This window comes from Euwallacea fornicatus, chromosome 4 (assembly GCF_040115645.1).
Source record: "Euwallacea fornicatus isolate EFF26 chromosome 4, ASM4011564v1, whole genome shotgun sequence".
NCBI classification, from domain to species: domain Eukaryota; kingdom Metazoa; phylum Arthropoda; class Insecta; order Coleoptera; family Curculionidae; genus Euwallacea; species Euwallacea fornicatus.
Genome location: NC_089544.1, coordinates 1,332,256 through 1,359,600, shown reverse-complemented (window position 1 = coordinate 1,359,600; position 27,345 = coordinate 1,332,256). Strand labels below are relative to the sequence as shown.

The 27,345-nt window shown below is 39.3% G+C and overlaps 1 protein-coding gene across 8 annotated transcripts in view; it reads left to right on the top strand.

Annotated features, from left to right (window-relative positions):
- Positions 1-26,734, top strand: part of Syp (Syncrip) — a 36,365-nt gene extending 9,631 nt beyond the window's left edge. The window contains exons 1-13 of one of the 8 annotated variants that reach the window (XM_066281308.1): positions 5,043-5,441; positions 10,059-10,165; positions 10,229-10,422; positions 10,567-10,694; positions 11,063-11,304; positions 12,666-12,801; positions 13,735-13,868; positions 13,953-14,174; positions 14,342-14,487; positions 14,715-14,812; positions 17,975-18,162; positions 23,144-23,309; positions 25,080-26,734. In XM_066281308.1, coding sequence (XP_066137405.1) covers positions 10,061-10,165; positions 10,229-10,422; positions 10,567-10,694; positions 11,063-11,304; positions 12,666-12,801; positions 13,735-13,868; positions 13,953-14,174; positions 14,342-14,487; positions 14,715-14,812; positions 17,975-18,162; positions 23,144-23,309; positions 25,080-25,237 — 1,917 coding nt within the window. In that variant the 5' untranslated portion in view covers positions 5,043-5,441; positions 10,059-10,060 and the 3' untranslated portion in view covers positions 25,238-26,734. Of the gene's footprint in view, positions 1-5,042; positions 5,449-5,908; positions 6,062-10,058; positions 10,166-10,228; positions 10,423-10,566; positions 10,695-11,062; positions 11,305-12,665; positions 12,802-13,136; positions 13,273-13,734; positions 13,869-13,952; positions 14,175-14,341; positions 14,488-14,714; positions 14,813-17,974; positions 18,163-23,143; positions 23,310-25,079 lie in introns of those variants that run through there. The other 7 variants (XM_066281312.1, XM_066281311.1, XM_066281306.1 and 4 more) reach the window with 7 other exon arrangements.
- The last annotated feature ends 611 nt before the right edge of the window (positions 26,735-27,345 follow it).

Sequence of the window (27,345 nt, the reverse complement as noted above, 5' to 3'; positions counted from 1 at the left end):
ACTTGCTAAAAAATATAATAGAGATGGTGTTGAAACCTGCTGTAGGGGCTCGGATCCACATGGTATACGTATGTACCTATCGTACAATAATTTCGCCGGTTGCATAAAGTAGGTGTGCATGTAGGTAATAAAAACGCGAAAACTGCGTTTGGCATTCACGGCAGACCTTGGCGCATTTCCTCTGGCCTCTGGGTTATACCATGTGGTCGATATACCCGATATTCAAACGAGTAGAATAACCTGCCCGTCAAGATCCTGCCGATGTCGAGCAGCGTTGCAGCTTGCCCAGTTCCGTTACTTTTTCGATTTTTTGTCGGAAATTCAACCGACTTCAAGTTGCAACAACACGCAACGCAAATGTTCTTTTCGCATCGGACACATGCGTTCGATTGCCGCAAATGGGGCGCAAAGTTGCGTTTTTTCGACGCCATATGCGGCCTAAATAAAACAGCCGCGCGAGTAACATCTTCATTGATATGTGCGAGTTTCACTGCTGCGACCGATGTTAACCTAGAATGGCTCGATTTCTGCGACCTTTGGTTAAACGATAACTGAACGGTTTAACCCGGCAAGGCTCCAGTTGGGTGGAACTGGACTAATTGGCGACAGGGGGACAGTTCTTTTGGTTTATCTGGTAAAATGCCGATTGTGGAACGGTTTCTCTCCAACCACCCTCTCGTCTGACGGGCCAGTTAATCGCTCCTTATAGGGGATGTTCCAAGTTCTAATTAAGTGCGCGCCATTGTAAACGGTTTTTTTTATTATAGATACAAAGTCGATTTAATAAATAATCAAACTAGTGCCATTGTCGCCCCTGATTGAGATGGTGAAAATAGAAAAACAACTGAACGTGGCATTTAAGAAAAAATGAGAAAAATGTATTTTTTTTTTTTTAGTGGAACGCCCTGTGTATTTTTTAATTTGACGTTCGAAAATCGCCAACAGGCCAAAAAGGTCACGTGCAATATTGGTCGAAAGTCGCAAATAACCGAATTATCAGCACATTTTTCTTTTAGACCAGTTAGCTGCGCACGACTGCGAAATGAGATTCAACATTGCTTTTTTCATTTTATTTAACAAACAGAAACAACTAAACGACTTACGTTAACTGTGCGAACATATCACTATTTTGTTCAACATATTTTCGGGCACTTCGCAATGTCTATAGTGCTGTTTTGAAGCTCCGCCAGGTTAGCACATCTCCTTTTATAGATTTCGTTCTTGATGTAACCCCAAAAATAAAAATCTAATGGACTTATGCCCGGCAATCTCGAGGGCCAACACATCGGACGATTTCTTGCCATGCATCTATGTTATATGCATAGATAATTTATTTTTTATTGGTGCGAAAATATACGAATGTCGGACAAAGACCTGCTGTGGTCACAATGAGCCAAATAGCCCCAAGCGAGTATAGAGGGCGTACTTAGAAAAACTTACCTACCCCGATTTCTTCCCCTCCCTTCTTTTATTTAATTATTTTCGAATTTAGTGATCAATAGGCGAACAATCTTGGCTTTAATTTTCTCGGCGATCATGTCACCGTTTTTAGCTTTTCGGCTATTGGTCACGTGCGCCCGTCCAACATAGGTAGAATGGAGATCTCGGAAATGGCAAGAAATATGGGTTTCGCTAAATGACGGAAAAGTCGTGACGCCTCTAAAAACCAAAAATATGGCACGCGGAAACGTGTAACTCAATGTTACGTGTTTGATACACCATTTTACGATTTAGTTCGCATTTTTTACGTTTACGCAGAGATGGGTACGATGTGTTAATAAATGGAGTTGCGCTCTTCATCCGTTAAGAGTTATTTGGTCAGTGACCCAATTCCCTCCAAAGTCCATCGAAAGACTCTTCAAAACAAATGTTTATTTGTATCGTTTGTAATCTTGGTTATCTCCTATCCACAAACTAAACGAGATCGATTAATTCGGTTGACCATCCACTTCGTCCGAATACGAACGATACTTCTTAGCTTTCCCAATTATTTGCGAATAAATGTTCGCCTGCTGCCGCAACGTGCACTGCCGCCGCCTTTACCTGCACTGCTAAATGTACGCAGTACCAACATGGTAAAAACAATAATTTATACCTGGCATTCTGCTCGTTCAACCCTTGCCGATTTTCTATGACGACGATGATGGTTCAAGTAAGAAACCCGTTTGCGAGATTTTTAACCGCCTCCGCCCTGTTTCGAAATTAAGTTTTTATGCCAAACCGATTCCCGAATAACCTGTTTGGCGACGACAAGCAGATTCCAGCCGCTCAACCTGGGTCATTCTGAAGAAACCCGACACGAGAGCGATAGAAATGGACAGTGTGAGCGTGAAAGAAACAGATAAATGGACAGGGATGGAGTCGTAGATTGCAGCCAATTTTAAATGTGACGATGCGATTTCAGACTCATCTTGGGACTGACAAATCTAGGAATTCAACTCGCTCCTTTAGGGCAGACGCTCCGCAGAAGCAAATATTAAAAGCAGCTTTTAGCTTGAAAATATATGCTGCATTCGTCCAAGCCGTGCCTCAAATAGGGGACGATTTACTTGCGTATATTTGTCAAGGATTGTTATCGAATACGTTACTGGTCCAAAGGACAAGGACGGACCCACGACCCACGGCAAAAGATTGGGGGGCACCGTGCACACCGGCTGGGCAACCATATGAACATTTGCAATACGAGGCAGAGAGCATTTTTCTGGCGTCGCGAAATTTAAATCAACACCTTTTCATTGAAAGAGACAGCAATTATTTAAGTGGACCGGGACGGAGAGATCTCTACCCGTGGGAACCGAACGGGATAAGGGTCGTCCTGTGGTGGATAATTATTCGCGTCCTGTCTTTTTTGCAATGTTTGGTTAGCGATTCTTTATCTTGGGCGTGGGGATGGAACATCGCCCGGTATTCTATGACCGCACACAGGATGGACCTTGAGAGGAGGACAGGGTTTGCGTATGGAGTTAATGATGAGAATATTTCGCAAGTCTAAAATTACGTTTTGGACAATGACGGTGCACATCTATTATTCTGTGGGGAATTATTGAAATCGGAAATAATATATTGTCCTAAGTATTTGAATCGCTTGACCTCGCCCTCACCGTAGATGTAAATCTATGGATTCGTGAGCCTACACGTGCAAAACGCTTCAAGAATTCTAAGGAGGATGGAGGAAGAGATGAAGAACATTTTTCAAAGCTATTCTAACTGATATTTCACTGTAGAGCGTTTATGGAATATCTCCAACGTGATCTTCAAGGAATCGGAAGAATGTCCCCTGACAACGAAAGATAATACTTTACATGAAGTTATACCGTGATTTATTGCAGTTCCGTTCATTTATCATGCCGCTATTCAAATTAATGCTGCGATATTTATTAGATAGGACGCACGTTTTCATAAGTACATATGTTACATAGAAGCTTTGTAGAAGCCTTTTTTACTTGAAAATATTCTGTTACCTAAGTAGATATCGAAAGTGATGGAGTAATTCGACGACCCGGTAGCAACGAAGTAACCGTCGATGAACTAAACCCCCGAGTGTCTGCTTTGGACACTGATGGCGGGTTTCGATATTCGTCGGGTACTTCTACAAGTCTCGGATATTGTTTACGAGATCGGGTGCTCTCATGGAACACAATCGATTTTTCTCAACCGGGAAATACCCCTCCAATGAGAAAAACTACACCGTGCTACGACGCGATGGTCCCATTAACAAATCGCTCGATTATTTTCAAAAACGAGCTAGTCTTGGAGTCTAAACTTGGATAATAATACGATTCACCTTATCGTTGAACTATTAAGCGTGAATAACTTTCCCCACGCTCATCTTGCACATTCTGTGAGTACAGCCGTACTTTCTAATATGCTGCCAAGCATTAATAGCCATAAAATAAGACAAAAAATTGTAGAAATTAAGCAAAGAGTGCGATTTACATCGAGGCATATGGAATAAATTGTTTAAAAGTGAATGATTTTTCGAGGGAGTAAATGTAAAATTACCTCCTGCTGGCGCGAAAGTACGCGCGTTTCATCGGGGTACTTTTTATTTGCACATTTATATCCACCCTTTTGGTGACCGCAAGATGGTGCTCCGCCACATAGCGCCAGGGTAGTTAATTATTTGTCGTAAATATTTCCCAGTGGTCATTTGAAGCAATGGCGACACACGTTGGCCGGACACGTTCGCCAGATTGGATCATTATTTATGGTGAAATTTGTTCTGATATTTCCACCAGACTCCAAATTACACCCCAACGTGCCCGGCCTCGTATGTTTCATGGTTACCCATATCCCCATGGATGAGTTCCAGAGACGGACGCTCTACGTTTCTGAGTTTGTGCCAAATCCGGAATTGGTTTCGCACCCCGTTGGAACGTTCCTGTTTCGGGCTTCCGGTTTTTATCGTGTGGGAATACGGACTTTTCCAACTTGTCGCGTACCTACATCGCGTTTTAAATTTAGCACCGCTTTTGACGTTGCGTAACAAAGTAAATATTGTAGTATGCTCCAATACAAACAACAAAATGTAATTCTGTTTGATTTTTATTCTACGAATGAACGTTTTCGTATTACTCTGCAGTTTCTACTTGCATAAAACGGTAAGACCTATAGCGTTTCAAAAAGTGCATTTTGTTTCGCGTAGCGCTTGAATTTGCGTACGTTATAAATACATATGAGAATGTCTGCAATGTTAAATGTCCAGACTGGTGTTCCCAGCCCGAGCATTGATCAGAGCACAGGCCGCAAAGCTACACGTGTAAAATGGCAACCACCGTGTAACATAAGGTATATTCGTTTATGGCTTTAACTCATTGATCTCTCTCTCTCTCTCTCTCTCTCTCTGTTTCTCTCTCTCTCTCTCATATTTCGGCGAATTGTGAAAACTTCCTTGGATGTAATTTTAGCGGTTTGATACGTAGTAAATGGACAGCAATTCGGAACAATGAAGGCCAATTCGCAAATCTGGCCTCCGAACGGTATAACAGGTCGTCGCTTTATTCGCGACCCCCTTTAAAGCACATGCGCATATATTCGCGGGCCTGCCTGAATGCAAGTTCGCTTGCCCAGACGGGCTGCAAAACAACGGGTGCTGCATCTATTGCATTACTTTAATACGTGCGCCGCGGGAGCCGGTACAACACCCCCTTTTAAATTTCAAAAAACCAAAATTTTCTAACCCTTTTTGGTTTGTCGAAAATTATCCGATACCCAAGCTCGTCCACCGAACGTCCCACTATTTTACGTTTTGGATCAAAAACTGTGCACCGATTTCGGACATTTCAGTTTTTCAGTGCCTTTCAAGGATTTACTTTTGTTTTCGCAAGTTAAATGTTAAACAGTACCTATTTAGTTGTTAGTGTTATTATTTTTAATTATTTAAATAATGTTTGTTGTGTTTGTTAATGAATAAGGGTTCTTAGACCGGCTTATATTTAAAAGTAAGTGGTAAGTTTGCTTGACCGTGAACGTATGTGTGCGGCAGTTGGTTGCGACTTATGTATGAGTTGGTTAAAGTGGTATGGCATTGCTCCAATATTACGATCCGCAGAGTCGTTTTTCACATAATATCCTTAAACATCAAAATGCATAAATTCAAATATTATGAAGTTACAAGCACTAATAAAGTCCACGATAGTTACAAAGCCAATTTTGCAGGAATTTATAAGTCCACTCTACTTATTTCTGTCGCGCAGAAGGTATGCAACCAGGAATACCTTTATAACGCAATCCCGAAGAGTTTACGAGTTTCCTAATGCGCTGTGCACATTTCCTACGTGCTCCTTTTTAGAATATCCTTTACTGTTCAAGCTAAGTCTTTTTCTGGACGGCCGAAATACCTGTAGTGAAATAAAAGGGGTGAATTATTCGATTTGGTGAGACCTTTGTCCTGGCAATGAGGCTATACCGGTGTGCATTGCCGGTAGGAACTTTAAACCGCGTGCGCCGCCGCTTGCGTTTGTCTATATCGGCGTCCGCCATTTTAGGTTTTATATATTTTTTAGGATTTGTAGGTGTTTTGTTTTGTATATTTGTTATAGTTTATTTTAAACAATCCCTGGTGAGTACCTGAATCGTTATTGATCCATTATTAAGCCTGTAACTGGGGTATTTTCTACCAAATCTAATTGGTGTCGGATTCCGATGTTGTTGCTTCTGTCAACACTCCTTGTTTTCACTTGAAAATGGCGATATTAAACACTCACTCACTGTTATACATATTGCGTCACGGTGCTAATTAATGTTTGTTAATTTTCAAGTTGTTATCGTCTATTACTGCCATCCCCTTATATTTTTCTGTCTTTTTTTGCCTTTTTATAGTTGTGAGTACGTTTTTTAGAATTTAGAATTGAGCACTTGTCGAGTTTGCGATGTTGCCAAAACGCTGTTCTCTTTAGAACCGACGTTCCTGCTGAAGCGAGGTCAGGACGATCGGCATTTGAGCGGGAAAATTTAAGGTGCTTTTCGCTGATTTTCTTGCATTTCTTTTTATTGTACTTAGAAGAACAGTTATTTCCTTCACGAGGGGGCCACGAACTAAACTAAGGCAGTAATACTAAAAATTTGTTTTCTCCAAGTTTTGCCGATCCAAATTTTTACGTCTTTCTTAAACATCTTTAGAATGTTTTTGCTTTAATAGCGCTTTATAAAATTTCCAGTGATTTAAAACCTATTAATACCTAGACAGTAAACGGGTTATTTTACAGCCAAGATATTAAAAGTGACATTTTACGGTCTTTTCCGTGCGCTTGTAACGTCGTTCTTCGTCTAGTCACGAACCAATTAAAACAAGGATATTTCAAAAATATCTAATACATACCGATTTGTAGTCAGATTCTTGAAATCTCAAATCGATGCTCATTGTTGTCGTTTTATAAAGTTTAATAGACTTACCGAATATTAAAGAGTCCTGCAGAGAAATTTCGCTGCAAATAACTTTAACGTGATTGAATGACGATCATCATGAATTGGAGGGGTGGAACCTTGGCGGATCGCAAGTTTTGCAATTTTCGAAGTCACCAGTTTTGTTCACCGAGGCTTTCACATTCAGTTAAACGCTGCTATTTATCTCATTTCACAGAGCTGCCAGGAATTCTAAAAATATACACTTCAACCGGCGATTTTTTTCCTTAATTCTTTGCCTTTATTTCAATCGTACATAGAGCGAGGTAAATTTACCAAATCAACTTTTTTAGTCTCCGATTTTGTGGAGATCTATTAACCCCGTTATGTGATTGCGCTGTGTTAAATGAACATCACGAATCGAACCCGATGAAAATATTTGATTTTTCCAACTCTTCTTTCAAATCTCCGTTGATTTCTAGTTCGCATGGGGAACGCAATAAAACAAATCAATCGCGGCATAAAATTACCTTGGGAAAATTTGCTATCAGATTTCATTTATGCACCGTTTTGCGTGGGCCTCATAAATCGCTCTGTTAAACTAGCGGGTTCCCTTCTTGAAGGATGGTAAAACGAAGACGATAAACTAGGTACAATCACAGCGGGAATATTGGAATAGCTATTTAAATGAATAAGTGACGTACGGAGTTGAAGTTTCTAAAATGGAGGTAAGCGAGGTTCGTAATCAATACCAGTTACGTACCTACATGACCTTCGGGTACGGAAGTAAACACCGCAATCGGTATTCGTTAAAAAAGTTAATAAATTGTTCCGCATTAAAATACTCAATTTTGCTTCAATTTAAACAACTGATTTATCGTATAATTGCTGCTAATATACGTGTAACCACCTGCGCAGTCTCTGAATAATAAATGTGTCATTATTTTCCTCGGCACAAAAGCAGACGACTCCCATAACATTTTTCTAAAGATATTTATGAACGCTACAATTCAGTTTAGTCGAATATATCACAGTTTGTGGCCCAATTCCCGTTCGAAAAATTCTGTAACAATTGTTTCCCCCTTTCTCCTTTCACGAATCCTCCCGGTTTTTGCTTCGAGCTCTCCAATTACTGAAAATTCGTCAAACTGACACAATGCTTCAGAAATGTTATTTTGAATGGCAGTGTTTAATTTTTGGTATCATCACCCGGTTGGGTTAAGGCATCAAATTGCATGATGTCAATTAAACCGTCGGGGAATTACACAGTATATTAAAATGGCATTTAGTGTCTTGCAGGGATAGTTGCTACTTGCTATGCACGGGTTAAATCACGATATAGATCTCCGATTTAGAAGAGTGGGGTATATTTCTAGCCAGCCATATGGCTGTAATTTCCTTTCTTTGGGTCGTGTGTGGCATGTCTAGATTTCAAATATCTGAGTAACATTTCCGCAATCGCGATACAGACTACTTCATCTAATGATACTCTCTTGACATCTAATTTCACAAAGGGTGCAGTTCCTCGACAACCCGAATTGCGTGTATCTTCAAAAGAAAAACCACTCGCACTGACCAAAACGAAAACTGAGAAACTCAACTTCTAGCCAGTGCACAAAAACAATGCCCTCAGAAAGCCGAGAGGTGGGAATCTAGGTAAAATTTTAAAGGAGGTTGGGAATATGGGATATTCCCAACCTTTCCCCAATAACCTTGAATCCGAAGTTCTCGTTTGTATACCTGTTCTAAATATATTCACTCTATGAAATGCAAATGTGCGAGAGCAGTCTGCAATGCTGTTAGTGCAGTCATTTACATGTGAATAAAAAATACCAATAGTTATTATTTTAGTACGTGGTAAGCGGAGATAATTGGGGAGGAGCTTGGCCCTGAGAGGCAGATAGTTAGAGTGCCGAAATTGCAAATATTGATCGGTGCAACTTCTGCATTAGAGCGTCTGCCCCGGTTTGAGCCTGATAAGAGAGTAATTTCAAAGTCAATGGGATTTTCAGCGTTGCGATAGTTTCGGTCTTTGGTCAGTTTTCAACAATGACTTGCTTCGAGAATCTCCGACAGATACAACCTGCACACCTTGTACGCAGTCATAACCAGATTTCGTAACCGAACCACAAAACGTTTACTTTCATTGTCGCAAATTTAATGAACTTTGAGCAAGAGCATCCCGATAAAAAATGCTGGAAGAACACGACCTAATATAAAAATATTTTTTTAAGTAAATAATATCTGGTAACCGACCGCTTTTCACTGTCGATTATTTTTAATCTCTCAATTGCTGTTGTTAACCGTTAACTACATAAACTTTAACATGATAAAAGTGAATCTGTACACGGTAGGTAACTGATGGAGGCAATGACCAAGACCTTGAAAAGTGTGTCGGCCCCAGACAGTTCGCTACTTTTTGTCCCTGTGCTTTCTAAAGGCTGTCTCTCCGCAAAATAATTTGGTGTGTTATTGACTGGCAGGCCCGGTCTGTTAATTCGTACACGGTCGAGAATTATTTGTTTAGATGCCCGGGGCCGCAGAAATAAATACAGCGTTAATCACGCCAGTGCAGATTTGTCCTGAGCGTGGCTTACGTCATATCTATATGAGAAAATGTCACCAGGCTAGCGCTTTCATCGACGTACGCATCTCGCGATCACGGTCGTAAATGTCTCTGCTGACTTCAACCCCCTCGATGTCTGAACTTTCATCGGAGCAAACCCTCCTGCTGCACGGGTCGGCTGAAGGCTAATTCTCTTTGGATCGTCCAGTGCCGTACTGGGAAGTGCGGTACGAGTAAAAATGTAACCTTCGTTGTCACATGCGCGTTTTCCTTCGATGTTAACGCCCGCAAAATTTCATAATTTTCGAATTGTGACAAGATTATCTTGATAATTTGACGCCCCCTACCTGCCGACCAAAGGACCACTGGAACCGTCATTTTTTCTGCGACACCTTGTTTGCCCAACCCCAGTTCTTGTTGACGTTCTTTATCAACAACATCTGTTTCGACATCATTCTTTGGGTAAATCCCTTCGATCGATCGAGTCGAAACCTATTGCAAATTTAATTTTGAACAACGATAAGACGCCATTACCTTCGCCAAAAATACGCCGCCACATTTGACAATTCTAGTTAATAAATCTGTATGTTGCTACAGCTTTGGAGTGAGATCGATTCGCCATCTTTTACCATTTATGCTTCTGTTTCAGCTATGGCAGAAGGTAATGGTGAAGTCTTAGAAGAAGCAGTGAAGATAGAAGATTCCGAAAGAACAGAAGACTATCTAAAACTGATAGAGTATGGTCTTGACGAAAAGGTTCGTGCGCTTCACTTTAAACGCTTCGCTTTTCCACATGTAAGCGTTTCGTTTAATCATTAGGTGGCTTCAAAATTGGATGAAATCTACAAAACCGGCAAGCTAGCCCATGTAGACCTGGATGGGCGCGCCCTCGATGCCCTCAAGGAGTTTCCAGTTGATGGCGCGCTTAATGTGCTTGGCCAGTTCCTAGACTCCAACCTAGAACATGTCTCCAATAAGTCGGCCTACTTGTGCGGCGTCATGAAGACCTATAGGTGAGTACTGTATTTTTAGCTGTACGTGCGCAAAAGCACTTTCTTTGCACATTGAAGAATCGATTTTTCTTTTTTTTCTTTTTTATAAAGAATAGCATTACATATTTCCGACTGTCCAATCACGTCACATTATGTTGTTTTCAGACAAAAGAGTAGAGCAGGCTCAAGTCAGGGCTCAACGGCAGCCGCCCCAATACCAGCCAAAGGCCCCGACGAAGAAAAAATCAAACAAATCTTAGATAGGACTGGTTACACGTTAGACGTTACAACAGGTATACGGACGCGCAAGCCTTGCATTACTAACACCTAGAACGTACTTATACATTGTGTCTTTTTTCGATTCGAGCAGTACCAAAAGTGTACTAACGTTAAAAATGCTAGCGAGGCATGCGCAGGTCATTGGGCCTAGGAACGAAATCGTTCTCGAGGTTGTTTCTTGGGTTTGCAAAATGCCTTTCGAGCACTTCCGTCCTTAACAATGATGTCATTATTTTCAAAAATTTTAGCCCAATCTCGAAGGGCATTTTTTTTCCAATAAAAGATACAATTCTCCTTATCGTCATAAACTTTTCGGTTGCCCTTATAATTATCATGTGTAGACACACATGTGTCTGCTGATCCAACAATCTTTTCCGCTCAGGACAAAGAAAATACGGCGGTCCACCTCCAGGATGGGACGGTAACACTCCCGGATCCGGTTGCGAAGTTTTCTGCGGCAAGATCCCAAAGGACCTCTACGAAGACGAGTTGATTCCCCTGTTTGAGCAGTGCGGAGCGATATGGGACCTCCGGCTGATGATGGACCCAATGACAGGAACCAACCGAGGATACGCGTTCGTGACGTTTACAACGCGAGATGCGGCACATGTGGCCGTACAAAAGGTAAGAGAGGAATTTTACTAACTCATAGTTTTGAAGTAAGGTAATTTTTGGTTAAAGTTGCTATTTATACTTAGGAGTTTTGTTTTTTCCTTTGTAATTTTGCGAGAGTTAGGAATCGTTGATGCGATGGATTCTGAGCTGGAGGCGGTTGATAGGAAGATTCCTTGCCCGTTGTATCCCCATCAGACGGGATATAATACACATGTTGATAAAATACGGGCATAAATTGGTAAAAAAAAAAAAAAAAATGAAGAGCTTCCAAAAAAATCCTCGTTACAGCCCGGAATCCATTCTATCAATAATGATTATTAATTTGCAAAAATACCACCCACATATCTCTCGAAGTATGGACATATTAGTCACACCCCAGAGGATTTAGGTCGTCTATTGATTTCTTTTCTTATTAAATTCTCAATTTTACTCCAAATTACAGATTATTTTGACTGAGGCTGATTTTTTTTTGTCGATAAACGCGGTCATTCAAACAAACCCAAAGTCAAAATAAAACGGAATTTGTGAATTATGCTTTGATGAACCAAATGAAACATTCTTTTGTACCTAATTGGCAATTCTATTATAGATGTGTCTTGAAAGCTCTCGTCATAGTCTGAAATTTCAGTATATGACTTGTTGCAGCGACTCTGACAGCGGAGCTCTCACAATGTTCCTGTAGCTTTATCCTCCACACTGTATATTTAAATAGAGAGCCCTCCAATGTTTGATTTTCGCAGATTGGTTTGGAGTGACGATATGATATTTTGGCAATAGCTTTTTGTCGCAGTGCAATTGGCTGATGGCGATTCAGGTTACGGGCTTCCAAATTAGACTTTTTTAGTGCCAATTTGAACTTTCCTGTAACAGGTCTCCTCTTTGCGGAAGGGGCAAAATTGAGACCACAAACTTGCGTTGTATTTTAGTGTGCTGGAATGGTTGAAGTCTTGATTAGAAATTTGCTGAAATACAGATTTATGATTTTTCGTTGAAAACTACAGGACACGACCAGTAGCATAATTCTGTGTTTCAGAGGGTGTAGGTTTTGTGAAGGGTTTCCAAAGTATGTCAAGTGAAGTAAAATTATTCCACGTGGTCTATGTTGTGGATTCGCCGATTTTTTAAAAATGGTTTTAGCGCGATGTTGAGCCTTTTCCTTCTTGCAAATTGTACATTTAGAGATTTTTGTTTACTGCTTTATAACGAGACAAAATTCTAAAAATCTCTTTGAAAGTTATTTTACTTTTATTCGTAGTAACACTAAATTAATGGTTTAGTTTTGAACTGGTAACTCAAATTTGAACCATTCGAATATATTGTACAAAATTCTAGACAGTTTTGGCACTTGTGTTTTTTCTTTTTTGGCGCAGTTGGACAATTACGAAATCAAACCCGGCAAGACCTTGAAAATTAACATAAGCGTACCGAATCTGAGGCTTTTTGTTGGCAACATACCGAAATCTAAAGGCAAAGAGGAGATCCTGGAGGAGTTTGGTAAATTAACAGGTAACGTTGCTTTGAACGCTTTTTTTAATGAAACCAAATTAAACTTACGTCCAAAATTGACGTGGTTAGTGAGTTGTTGTGGTGTTACATGAAATCAAGGAGTTAAAATACCTATTCATATAGCTGCATTTTTCATGTGGAGTCATCGACAACTCGTTCAAATTCAAAATCAAACAAAAATTTAATCAAACTAAATTCGGCGTCCCTACGTCGGGCTCTGTTTCTCCAATTTTCTGTAACGCTCTATCCTTAATCCGTCCCGTCGGTCCCGTTTCTAAGCCCCCAGCCCCCTTGCCCAAGGCACAAATATGGCTACCCTTCCACTGTTCTTGCAGCTGAATGATTATGAGATACGGAAAGGCAAAAAGATTGGCGTGACCATTTCCTATAACAATCATCGGTTGTTTGTGGGCTATATACCGAAAAACAGGGATCGCGAGGATCTCTTGGAAGAGTTCTCGAAATATGCACGTAAGTTGAGCCTGCGTAACCCCAGCGACAACAAAATCAAATTGGCAAATGAGGATACTGGCTGAACTCGTGCTCTTGGACATCCACATCAGAATCTTTTCCCTATGATGTCTGTCTGCATTTCCAAAAGTTTGAGCGTGATGTGGATGTCCTTGTACGCATTTTAGCGAGCCGTTTTCTAATTATCCTGGAATGCGTTAATCTACTAGAAGCCAATGAGCATTGGGTAGGGCAGGGCTGCAGTTATCATGGGGAAGCGCCTGCAATTGTCGTTATTTTAGATTGGTTACCATGATAGTATTGTTCCTAAACACTGCGTAAAATCTAAAATAGCTTGTTGCCTTCAAAGGTTATTCCCCGTTTCTTTTCCAAATTCCAAATTTATTTCCAAATATGCCAAACGTATTACCACCCTAGTTGGTCAACCACACTGCATACTTACGAACTTGCGATTTTGTTTAGCTGGTCTTATGGAGGTGATAATCTACAGTTCACCCGATGATAAGAAGAAAAACCGAGGATTCTGCTTCTTGGAATACGAATCACATAAAGCCGCCTCACTGGCTAAAAGGAGGTTAGGAACTGGAAGGATAAAAGTAAGCACTCTCCGGCAACAGGTCTTGCCACAACTTGCTTGCGCTTGATGCACTTCGTGAAATTAAACATATTATTTTATTTAGGTATGGGGATGCGACATCATCGTTGACTGGGCCGATCCGCAAGAGGAACCAGACGAGCAAACCATGTCAAAAGTTAAAGTACTCTACGTCCGGAATTTAATCCAGGATATAACCGAGGACAAACTGAAGGAGACGTTCGAGGCCTTCGGGAAAGTCGAGAGGGTGAAGAAAATTAAGGATTATGCTTTCATTCATTTCGAAGATAGGGATAACGCAATCAAGGTGAGAAAGTGTTGTTAGTTTGAGGGTACCGTTGGAGCAAAGCTCCGTTCACAATCTGCAATTGTCAACTAATGAAAACGGTCAATTTGCGTCCACTTTTCACATGGGACACCTCAACCGAGAAGTAAAAAAATTATTTTAAAATATATTTATGTCTTTTTTTCTAGGCCATGGAAGAACTAGATGGTAAGGAAATGGGCGGTTCAAACATAGAAGTATCGCTCGCGAAACCTCCGTCCGACAAAAAGAAGAAAGAAGAAATATTGCGAGCGCGGGAGAGGCGTATGATGCAGATGATTCAAGTCAGAGGAGGGTAAGTGGCGAGGTGATAAGGCAATAAAGATATCTTATCTTTATATTAAAATTTTGAATTAAGATGATCGATGCTTAAAAAGGCATTTTTGTAATTTTGCTCCGCCACATCTCAAAACCAAGACGTGAATAAACGAACAGTAAATCCTTCATTTGTCGGAGAAGACGCTTTTAATACCTGAAAATGTTCATACTATCGAAAGATAATACGTATTTTCCTTTCTTCAGAATGATGCCGGGAACGATGCCAGTTCGCGGACCCCCCGGTACCAGCAGCCAGCGTTCAGGCCTTGGAATGCGAGGTCCTATGGGCCGAGGGGATTACGGTAAGTACGGTTCTAAGCTCGCGAACTACACTTTGATATTAATCTTAATAGTTCGCCACTTAACCGATCGAACGATATATTTGTTGCCAACTTGCATAAAAAATAACCATTTACATGGCGAGTCATTAGATTCGTAAAGAGTCGATCCCTCGACGCGAAACATGAGTAAGAGCACCAATAAACTTTGGTCGAAAAATGGATGAGAAAGCAGGATCCAATGTTTCATCCTGGGTTAATGTTTCGACTATCTGTCAGAATCAAATAACTCTCCACGTTGGCAGTACACAATGTACCATCAACGATTGACGTAGCGTTAGCCGTTTTAAGGGAATGTAGCGTACGTTAGTACTTGACTGCTGTCTTTAAACGTCTGTAATTCCGACATTTTTCGACCAACATTTATGAACTTATGTTTTAAGACAAGGAATCGATCCTCGATAACTTCAAATCTAATTAAAAAGCCCCCTGTACAGAGTATCAGTATGATGTCGATTTTATAATAGTTTAATAGATATGTAAACCAGCACGGTTAACATATTTTTAAAATGTTTGAAAAATATTATGCAGGTTGGTTCCGTGTGTGTGTGTGTGTGTGTGTGTGTTTGTGTGCCTAACATCAAGATAATAGGCTGATACACTTCCCTTAAAACTGCGCCTTTGCAGGGTGAGACCAACCCTTCTATTAGAATAATTTCGACTTTCTCCACTCGTAAATCGTAATTTGAGAATTTGTGATTTTAAATTAAAACTAAATTTTAGAATTTAAGACAAAAATAAGAAAAGTAAGGAATTGTTGTTGGGATGACATGATGGTTAGTTTTACCTTGATAATGAATGGTGAAGCTGCCTTTGATTTTTAAAACTAGAGGTAAATAACTGCCGGCAGTAAAAACAACTCCCTCGTAGATAATGTTTCCATGCAGTTTTAATAATAACTAGTACCGTTATGATGCGTTTAGGAAATCGTGTTCTAAAAGATTTTCTTACCTCGGCTGTAAGAACTCTCTCTCTCTCTCTCTCTCTCTCTCTCTCCAAATTTTGCACGTTATTCCCGGATGCCATATTTAAATGACGAATTTGTGTAATATAATTTAAGCTATATTGATTACTGATCGAAAACTGTTTACTTAAAGTGTTCTACTAATGGTCTGTAATAGATGGGAAAACGCACGCTTCCATCATCGAAATTTCTTTTAAGAAGGGGGAGTCTCGCCCTGTAATTAAATAGTTCAAGACGTAATTTTCGTCCGTAGATCTTCCTAATTTTTAGGATTCGGATCTCTTTCCTGGCCAGATTATCTCATTTTTTGACACAATGCATGCGGAAAATTTTAATGATTTCATTGCCGTTGCTACGATGACATTTATTTTTTCGCAAATTACAAGCGATAAAGAATTGGTTAAAGTACGTGTGCAGATCAAACCTTCTTGTTCATCAGCAAATTGACGTTTCACGAAATTTTCATAGTGTAAAATTAAAGCAACAATTATAAAAATAATGATATGTGCGTCGTAGTGCAGAATCATACGTTAAAGTGACGACATCGAAACTTGGGTCGCTCATCTTTTTCTGAGTTATTCAATGACAAACGTTTCTAGTTATTCTGATCCAAAATCTCGATGCAGCTGAACCCACATCGCACGATTCAAATGAGATGATCTTAGCCTGAAAGTGCCGACTCCGAGCAACTACTATTTCTGCCAGTCCTGACACCCCAAATGCATCTTTCAGAGTAACTTTAAAAGTTTAACGCGTTAAGACGAAACCTTTGAACTCGGATCATCTATTCGAGAGCAAAATGTATAGAAATCTATTCGCATCGCGATTCGATTGTTGCTATACAACTTTATAGAAACCTAATAAAGAGCGTGTCCCCAACAGAACGGGTTAGAGTAGATAACAAATTACCGTGAATCAAAAAATCGAATAATACGAAACCTGTTTTGAGTCGTGAGAACCGACCCTTCGCTGGAAGCCTTTTGATCGTACGAGTGCAAAAAACGTTGCTGCTTTAAGGACAGACGAACTTTGCACAAGAGTTCCCATTAGAAGGGAGGAAATCTATAGTTTGGAGTAAGATTGACCATACACGTGTATTTACAGCGAAGGGTTAGTGGCGATTCAGACCCTAAAGATGCATTTGTGGGGTGATGATCTAGGGCAAAGTTTTGTCATGAGAAATTGGCACGTAATTTATGTCGACGTAATATTTCTACATTTTTCAAATAACAGTTTACAGCCGGGGCACCGCAAGAGGCAAAAGGGCAATCGTAATCAGCATATTGCACGCGACCTTCGACTGTTTTAACCTTGCATGCATTTTTATATGTCTCTTAATCCCCTTTCCACAACATCCCGTATACGATAGATCTAAAATTTGTCGTGTCGATTTTCATTAACATTGAGATGAGCTTGCCGTTTTAGGATGCGCACAGGTAAGTCGTTTGTTCCCGATTTCTCCTCACAACATCCCTATCGTACAGAGCTGTGGTGCAGGGAACGACCGTTGATTTGATAAATATTTTATTACGACTTAAGAGTAACATTCATTTTGAGTGTTGGTTTCGTTCTGTGGAGGGAAGGTATGGCCGGTACTAGCGATAGTCATACCTTTGTTGCACAAGGAAATTGCTACGGGGTCTGCGAAAAGACCGTCGTTAACTTGCATTCCTAACTTTTGGTGCAAATAACCAGAAAACGGAAAAGCGATACGCGAAAGCTTGCGGTTCTCAGTTTCCTGGAATAAACTATTGGCAGTACCCGCTACCAACACATATCCACAGAACGTAATCACGATATTAGTTTGTTTGGTAATGTATAGAATTTAGTTGGTAGAATCGACAGGCAATGATCGGCTCTTTAAAATATTGTTTCGGTAGTATTTTCCTGTTATTTTGGACAGTTTAGATATTTATGGACTTTTCCCGGCATGCTCACTGTATCGAATGAACAGTTTGATTAATTAGAAATAGGCCCGACGTAAGACATGATGTCTCTAAATTCCTGTTGTCGCTTAGTTAATATTGTTCAGTTGGCTAAGTGGGCGTTTTTAGCTACTTAATGGTATTACATCCCCAACGTGGTTTCCATTACACAGCGATCAAGGGGCTCGACCACTTACGATGTAATACTGACGAGTAGCATGTTGTCTCTTTTTGTAGATTACGATTATGACTATTACGGTTATCTGGATTACCGAGGCGGCTACAGCGATCCTTATTACGATGACTATTACCGATACGAGGATTATAGTTATTATGACTACCAGCAGCCCGCGCCAGGAGCCTCAGCGCCACCTGCGTTGCAGGGGCGCACTCGCGCCTCGCAGGGCCGACCGCCAGCTCAGCCGGTGGGTGGCCATATTTTTCTCTCTCTCGATTATTTTCTTAATTTTTTTAATTTTTTTGGTTTTAGGCTAAACGAACCGACGCCTTCAAAGTTCCCCTTTTCTCCGTTTGTAATGCTCAGCGCATCACGAGTGATGCGCTGAGCATTAGAAGCTTGATGGAGGGAGGTTTGATAGGTCGCCGGTTCGATTGATCAAAATTTAAGTAAGCGATTTGCAAAGGTATCTGTTGTAGCTTGAATGATATTAATCACGTGTTCGTGTTCTACTGAAACGTAACGCCAGACTTGCTGTATACATTGCTGTCTTCTGGCTATGGCGTTAATAGGTGAACAATGTTTGAGCTTGGTGATTCGTGGTTGATGAACGATAGCAATAGTTTTGAGGAGATATTTCTTCCGGGAATGTGTGTAACATACATTCGACCTTCTGGTCGGACTAGTTGTTTTGAGAACTCGCACAATTTTAGTTGTAAAAGATCTAAGGGTATCGCTGGTACCTTATTCCCTGTGCCACCCGGTAGAAATTTTCGAAGGTTTCAAGTCGAGGGTTCTTCTGAATTCGCTGTCTTCAGTTCTTCGCCCAAAATTCCGAACACAAACTTTTGAAAAAATATGAAATATCTCATCGCACGAGCTAGCCCCAGCAAGTTCCGCACTTAGATTTTTGTGAAAATTCGAAGACCCCCCCGAAACTGACGTCAAAGTGGCGTGTGTTTGATAATATTCTGTTCTTGAGATTAGCTTAAGTGAAAGTCTTTCCTGTATCAACGACGTTAAAACCAGGAAAAATTCGCGTTACTTGTGCATTACGATGCCATCTGCATCGGTGTAACATCCTTGGAAAGCTCGCATTCCAATTTGGAGAGTTGGGTGCCTGTCAAGGCATTTCCAACAAGTTTCTCTCAAACACACTCAAACGATTCATAAACTTGCCGTGTTTTTCCTCACGATTCGATACATTTTTTCGCCGCAGTTTGTCGTAGCTTTGGTTTAAATCGCGTAACTGGCCCTAAGTTATGTCTGTCGTGGCTGATGAGACTGAAAGGTGACGACGAGCTAATTTGTCAAGTTATGGTCGAATCCAATCTGTTATCTGCGCTTCGTATTGGATTGTCTTAAGATCGGTTCGACACCTCACGGATAACCGAACTATGCGAAACGAAAGCTCAAAACATTGTTCATCAATTTACCAGGCCCCCTAGCTAGTAGCTTGCTTATTAAAACCCTGTGGTCCTAATTAATTCTTTCACTAACCCAGCTGTTACCTATCTTGCTTAACCGTAAAACTTTGCAAATCGCCGAAATTAATGCATATACGAGGTTTTTGATTGTGACGGTGAATCGACTGGCATCTTGTGAACTAACGCGACTGTTTTGGGACCCGTTTTCGCCTCTTAATTTTTAATGTAACTAATAATCACAGCATTCTCTCTATCTCTGATGTTGTTTCGTATGGCTTTGGCATGGCTGAATTAAAGCGACCGAGTACAAGTGAGATTGAGTGAGATGTGAAGAATGAGATCTCTCGCTAAGCTAGCGCCACATAGTCGATCACCCGCCACCGTCAAATGCCATCATATCTGAGTCAACGTCAAAATTTGTCACTGACGGCCGGGAAAAGTGTAAACCAAAATCAAAATTCTAATCCCAAAAATTGCACCTAGTCAAAATTTGCAAGGACCTGCCAGCCAGCCGATCGCGAGCTGGCTCAGATATGATGTTGCTCTTAAGGCAGTGTTACACTTGATCTCGAGGATTGGTTGCATCACTAAATCTGCAATTCATTCGCTGTTTTCGGCCTGGTGTAGCACGGCTATCTTTGCAGGGTTATCCAAAAAAAAAAAAAAAAAAAAAAAAAAAAAAAAAAGTGGGGCCAGCTACGCCGATCTACACTAACATCCTGCACCGACTATGTTTTGTGTGGTTGAGACTCCAATTTTTGATCCCTGTTGATATCGTACTAATAACAGTTTTATCCAGCTTTAGGAAATGTATACCTTAGCCTATCCGACATACATTCATTTTGTTGTGATTTTATTGATGAATGTATCGAAAATGACAAATGTCCGTGTAATGCAAACCAGCACAGAAGATTCTAAGACGCTGTCAAAACGTTATCGAGGAAGGTCAGTAAACAGACGGAGGCCTTATCGAAAGAGATAAAATTATTGGGAACTAACATTTCCGAGGAGCGCGCTGTAAAACGTAAATAAATCCAGGAAAGCGAGTAACAGTTCGTAACATCATATGTCAAATTTAATGACACCGTTATTGTCGCTTCCTCAGCTTCGCATTCGGCCCATCAGAAAGTGCATTCATTTTTGGAGTTCCCAATAAATGTACAGAAAGCTAGTGGCAACGTCACAATTTTGCCACGATTGTTAAATAAAAGAAATGTCACAACACCCTTGTGACGTCTGCCGATGGTTTCTACTCTCATCTTCATTTTTTTATCGATCTTGCACGGTCAATGCTTACAGAATCAGCCGGCTACGAGAAATTTCGATTAATCGCTATTTTGACAGTGTTGAAAACGTAAACAATGCGAGAAAGCGAGTAATAAACGATAACTTCAAACGGCATTTTATGTCAAATTGAATTGCTTGTTACGTCAAACTCGGTTGCTTTTTTATGTTTGCAATTCGCCCTCCCGAAGGAATTTCAAATTCATCTTTGGAGTTCCCCGTTGAAAATCTAAGAATCCGTTGAAAACTGGCGGACAAAAATGATTTTTTTTTTTTTATAATGAAGTCTTGCACTTGCCCATGTATGTCTGTCCAGGTTTAGGTTTATATTTACCTCAATTAGTCAATGGTTTATTAACCACAAGCTGTCAAAAATTGAGTCATTAGTTTAAAAGAAAATAATAAATTTTTAGGTTGCTTCGAAGCGAGTGTTTAAAACTTGCGCGCTGCAGTTTACATTTTTTTCTTTTGAATTTCTTTTAGTTTTGTTTCGAGCGTTCCTGGGAAACCGTTAAGAGGTTAAATTTTCCAGGATCGACCGACAACCCAAATTGTGTCTTATAATTTGTTGGGCCGCTTCATTTGGTTCCATACGCTTTTTTGTTTTCCTCAATTCCTTTGCTTATTTAATTAGTTGCTTTTAGTATGCTTTGCTTCACGCTTTATGCTTTGCTTTATTTGTGTCTTTGTTTAAAGCCAGTAACGTGATGGATTTTTCGATACACATGTCGCATTTATTTTTTTGCCAGGCTCTGTTTATGTTTTTATTTATTTATCTCGATTAAGTTTTTGGATAACCCTTTTGGTTTCTCTTTAGGGAGGCAGGACCAAAAAAAAAGTTGTATAATTGACTGACTTTTCGTCATCTCAACATACATGTTGTAGTCAGAAGCTTTCTTAATATTTATTCATTAGGATACACCCATCTCTAAGTTATCAAAATTAAATTTATAAAAAAAAAATACTTATTTCGTTTGATTATTAAGACAATGACGAGAATTCTTACACAGGAAACGGATTACTTCTCGAAAGGCACAACTTTCGGATTTGTTGAAATCCTTTCTACCATTCACCCATATATCTCCTTAATGGTCAAATTATCAACGTGTCATTAACTTTCATTAATTGTCATAACATTCAACAATTCATTGATAATTTGGCCCTAAAATAGACACATACCAGAATGTCGTGTTAGTTTGTGCAAGTTTAGCAGCCTTTCGGATTTTGTAAGTATGTTCGAAACTTTAACGAATTGAGGTTTCTCATGTTTTTCCTTCCGATTTGATCCAATTCATTTTAATGCTCCTTACGTTTCAAAATATTATTTTCCTCCGATTGATATAAAAGTTACCTTTTAGTGACGCAAAACAAGCGATAAAGTAGCGCTCACTGTGTAAACATACAAAGTGACACTTTACAGCTAAAGATTAAATAATTCTCACTTTTTTGCTCTCTCACGTATTTTGTCAATAGGGGAAAAGCGGATCGACCAATACCAAAAATGATGTTTTGATACTTTTTTGCTTTATAAAAAAAAAAATAGTTATTTAAGTTCGCTTTTAGTTTTTGTTACTCATGGTGGTTATGGAATAATCGAAGTTAAATTGGGTCTTGATGGTAAATACAAAAAACCCTCGCGAGGAAGGAAATTTGCGGAAAAAAGTTTTCGGTTTCGGACGTTAAGATATTTTTGAAACGTGGGTAGTAACTAAAATTCCCGATTTCCTTACCAAGTAGTTAAATGGTAGAAAGGATTGTGGATCAAAGGTCCTACTGAAGTCACCTTGCTTTTAGGGAGTAGAGAAAATTTTCAGTGCTCGCTTGAAACTCTAAAATATTTATAGTGTTAAGATTAGTTAAGCTTTGGTGACGTAAAACGCACCATTTAAAATATTTTTTTTATATTTTTATGATTTTGAGTAAACTATAAATAATATCATGTGAAGCAACACAACAAAATCACCGACTGCTCCACTGTCACTGATTTATAGTGACATTTTGTGACGACTGTTCCAATTAGTTTGAGCGGCCCATCCCTCCCCCCTCCCGCCCCTTCCTGTTTAGATAAATGAAGTTGCCACGCTTTGTCAAATGAAAAAAAGTGGGCTATATTGTCAAATTAATTTTATACCCAATACCCAGATCAGTAAAAATTTTCTCGAGTTAGTTACCATTGAGATGGTTCTCTCATACCGGAACCTACGGTTAAAACCTAACCCTCAATGCCTCTACAGGCAGACTACCGGTGATTCTCTGCGAGATGTTATTTCTGAATTTCTTGAAAGATGTCCAACAAGCGAAAAGGTGAAGAGGGGAGGAGGGCCGCTTTTGGTCGCCACTGTATAATATGTAAGGGTCCTTACAAGCAAGGCGGACATATTGTGGCAAGAAACGAACAGAATTCTCAGCTATCATTCTTCTGATTACGTTTATTCTAGGATGGGTGTAATTTATTAGTTTATTTCGTTCGTATAAATGAACGTGTACGATTATTGACTTAAATCAATTTATCTATAGGCTGGCCGTGGGCGTGGGGCGGCGGTACGTGGCCGGGGAGCCGGTGGGCCACCGGCCCGTGGGGCGGCATCGGTGGGCCGGGGGGTACGGGGCGCGGGCGTGGCCCGTGGGGCGGCGCGCCCGGCCGCTCGTGGAGCGGTCCGAGGCAAGGGGGCAAGTTTACAAGGTAAGTTCCCTGATCCCAACCTCGGAAAAGGCCAAAAACCAGGTTGGTACACTCGCGAATTACAAATTTCAAATTGTAGATGATCTTATCCTCATTTTTATCAATTCCGAATGTGTTCGTTCACTCGTGAAAATAATGTTTTATTTTTATTTATTTATTTTTTAATATTTAGCCGATTTGTGCTTTTCCCGTGAATGGGAAAAAAACAAATCGGCTGACTGACCGACCAACATGTCAGAATAATAAATGAACTGGCCAAAATGGCCCAAAATGATCTATGAAGTGTGCATGCGGAAACAGAAATCAATCAGAAAATTGCAATGCGTTGAATCAATTTCAGTTCGTTTCCAACTGATAAAATCTTAATTCCAAATGAAAGTTAATTTTATAGCTGTAAACATGATTCACTGTACACAATTCGCGAATGTATCATGTTCGGCCTTGTATTTGTAAAAAAAAACCTTCCCTAATTCCCTTTGTCCTTTTTCCAGTGGCTTGTTTGTCGTTGGGTAGTTTCCCCCATACAAGTATCCATTCCTAGTTGAGTTTTTGCCACCGAAGTACTGTTTTTGTAGGAATGTAACATGTATGTTCCTCCGTGGAGTTTATTTTATTTTGTAAGGCCCCACAACCAACTTTTCAATAACATACTAATTTTAATTTAAAAATCTCATATTAAGTTGTTATAAATATTACAAAAATGTGAGATACTTTGATAGTTTTTAATTGTTAAAAGGTGTCATTTGTATGACTCCCTTCACACAGGATGGCAATTTTCCGAGTCTAATCATGGAGATTCCGGTTATTTAAAAAGTTACGAAACTGATTAAAATTTAAAATTCAATTAAACACCATTTAAAAACTTGGTAAATTCAGATTAATTCTATACTGTTATCCATAGCACTGGCAAGGTTAAGGGCGATGGAGATAATCGAAGAGCATAATATATACAGTGTGGGTTAATGGTAATTCAACATATTTCTTTGGGGGAGGTAATAAGGCGCAACGTCAGGAGTACATGGAATCCATATACGCATACTCCAAAACTTACTAGATTTTGAGTTATTTCTTTTTGTTTGTTTTTTTTTTAATTCGGTGTTTTAATAATTTCACAGTGATTTTTCAATAAAAACTTTTTGATTATGTTGCTTTCCCTATTTGATCACTTATCTAATATTATGATCTTCCGTATGGAATGAAATGTGTTCAGAAACATTTGCATTATATGAAGATTTTGAGTAAGAACTTTCATAAAATAATTTTTGAAGCTCAACCACCCCAACTTTTTCGAAGCAGTTTGCAAAAATCTTCAAAGTAATTTGCGAACAAATTACTCTAAAAGCTTAGTCATTTCTATAGCTATTCAATAAGGTATTACGTGTTCAATAAGTCATTTTGTGGTAAAAAAAAAAAAAAAAATGTCGAAATGCTTTAGACGAACAATTTAACTTAAATTTAAGCAATAAATAAACTCACATAATGCAAATGTTTCAGAACATATTTCACTCCATACGGAAGATTAAAATGTCAGAGAAGTGATCGAGTGGCAAAAGTAAAAAAAAAATTCAAAAAGCATTTCTTTAAAAATATAATGAACTTTTTAATATGCATATATGGGTTCGATTTAATCATTCCCTTATCCCTTATCACCTCCCCAAAGGAACACGTCAAATTACCAAGAACCCTGTGTATCTTCTCCTTGATCGGTTGTGGGGCCCCTCAAATTTTGTAAAAAAACACGTTGTTCTGCAAATACTAATTCTTCTTTAGCAGGTAAACGGAAGTTCGACGGGGGTCATCAAAATCAAGGGGAGACGAAGCGGCGCTTCCAAAGCGGGGGACAGGGCGGTTGGGGCGGTCAGCCCCTAGCGCAGCAGCCCCTGAACGGCGACCAGTGGTATCAAGACTCGTACGGAGCCTGGAGTTAGAAGGCGCGCGCAGCGTGAGTATGGCGGACGAACGTGAGTGCGAGTGAGGTGGATGAGTGTCCTGGCGCGCGCCCTCTCGCGACTCGGTAAGACCGTTTCGTGGCGATTCGTGTCTTTGTTTTTAATTTGTAAATTTGTTCAAAAGTGCTGGTCCGCATTGTTATTTTGGTACGTTTTTTTTTTTCATGAGGCCGAAAATATGTATTTAAAGCGCGGTTTAGTGTTAATATTTTTCGATCCGATTCGGTCTTCTGTTTCAATTCCAGGCTACCAAAAGTCGTGGTGTCCCCAAATCTGCTATTTAAGTAATAGAATGATAACGTTTTCATTTGAAATTTGCCTTTTGTGCATTCCTAACATTTATTATGTTTTCGAAATTGTGTTACGTTTCGGTTCCAAATTGATTATGTAACGTGTTTAGTTGCCTAATATTAAATTAAATGAGTTGATTTATGTTTTATTTTTGGATCGCTCATTGCGAACTTTGCGTTATGGTCCAAGACTCTCTTGGCGCTTGTTTTTTTTTTACTAAATTTGCCTTGTTTCTCGTAAGACGCCTGCGTGGTGCTTCATAAAGTTAAGTCTTTCGGTTTATCATTTGGGGTCACGAAAAAACGGCATCATGTAGGCGATCTGCTGATTTATGTTGTTCAACCTTTATTTACGTTTAGATTATTTATAAAAAATGTTAGTAAAATTTTATTGTTCGGTTCGTTGATGGTTATGGCGTAGGTTAGCAGAGCAAGGCACCAATAACAAGATTTGAAATTAGCGGGAATGACACTCGAGTTGTTTTTTAACTGGATACGAGTGTGATTTTTTTAACTATGTATAAATATATATTTTATCCTGGTGATGCATTTTTGCATTGTGATGATTGTATGTTTAGCAGTTGTTAGTAAGGAGTCGAATGACATACTTCTGTTTCTCCCCTCAAATTTTCACAAATTACACCCGTTTATATAGAAAACCCCCTCCCGTGAACTTTTTAGGACAACTCAAAACGTTGCTCGGAATTACGCAAAATATCACAGCAAAAACTTGTATTGAAATTTTAGTTACTATTTTATTTTAACTTTAATCATTAATTTTGGTTTGTATTTTTCATATGTTATAGCTTGTATCCAATGTCCCGGCATCTTCCCCATTTTCATGTTTATTACTTCTATTTAATAATTTTGTTTTTAGTGTGATGTAGCTAAGAATAATGGTTTCGTTCATTGACTATTGTAATAGAATTGTACGCCTGTAATAGTAACACTAATTTTCCTTTTTTTGCAATTTTGACTACATGATACACAATGATACATACTACTGTGGCAAAAACACATTGGACGATTTTTTGTGACGTCCGGTATTTTGTAATTTCTTGATAATTTTAGTGGAAGTCAGTGGTGCACGGCATTGTTATTCAATAACGTCTATCAATAATAACATTGACAAGATGACTGATGATTTACTATGATGTCTCAATAAACAGTTGTATGTGTATTACAATTTCTATTGAATGTTTCATTTCTCTCTCACTACCTGTCTCTGATTCCTTTTAAACCAAAAAAAATTTAAATAAAGCTCACGCTTGGAATTGCTCATACTTCTGCTGAATTACACATTTCTTTCCCTTTCAAAGTCAATCAGGAAGAATGTATAAGCTGCAAAACGACCTTTACCGGTTGACCGGACTTTTTACTTTCTTTTTCAAATAGTCATTTACTTATACATTGAACATTTATAGTGATTAATCCAAGATAAGTGAAAAAGTTGTTTTCTTATTTGGTTCATTATATTTAATCATAGAAATTATTGCATAACTGAGTAAGTTTTCAAAGTTTTTTGTCACGAACCACAAGAACATAACCTGCAACTTTCCTATTCCACAGCTTTTCTGAATTAGGAAATTAGGACGTTAATGGAAATTGAGGCTAAAATGGAAAAGGTCCTATCGGAAATACAACATCAGAAATATCCAAATTTGAAAAATTAACAAGTGATGACTCATCAAAACTCTAAAAGTCTTGGTCAACGTATGTAAACCATCGCGATCTTCTACAATATTTCATTTCCTTTACTTGTACATTTAATAACCGCAACTTTTACTCCATTAAACA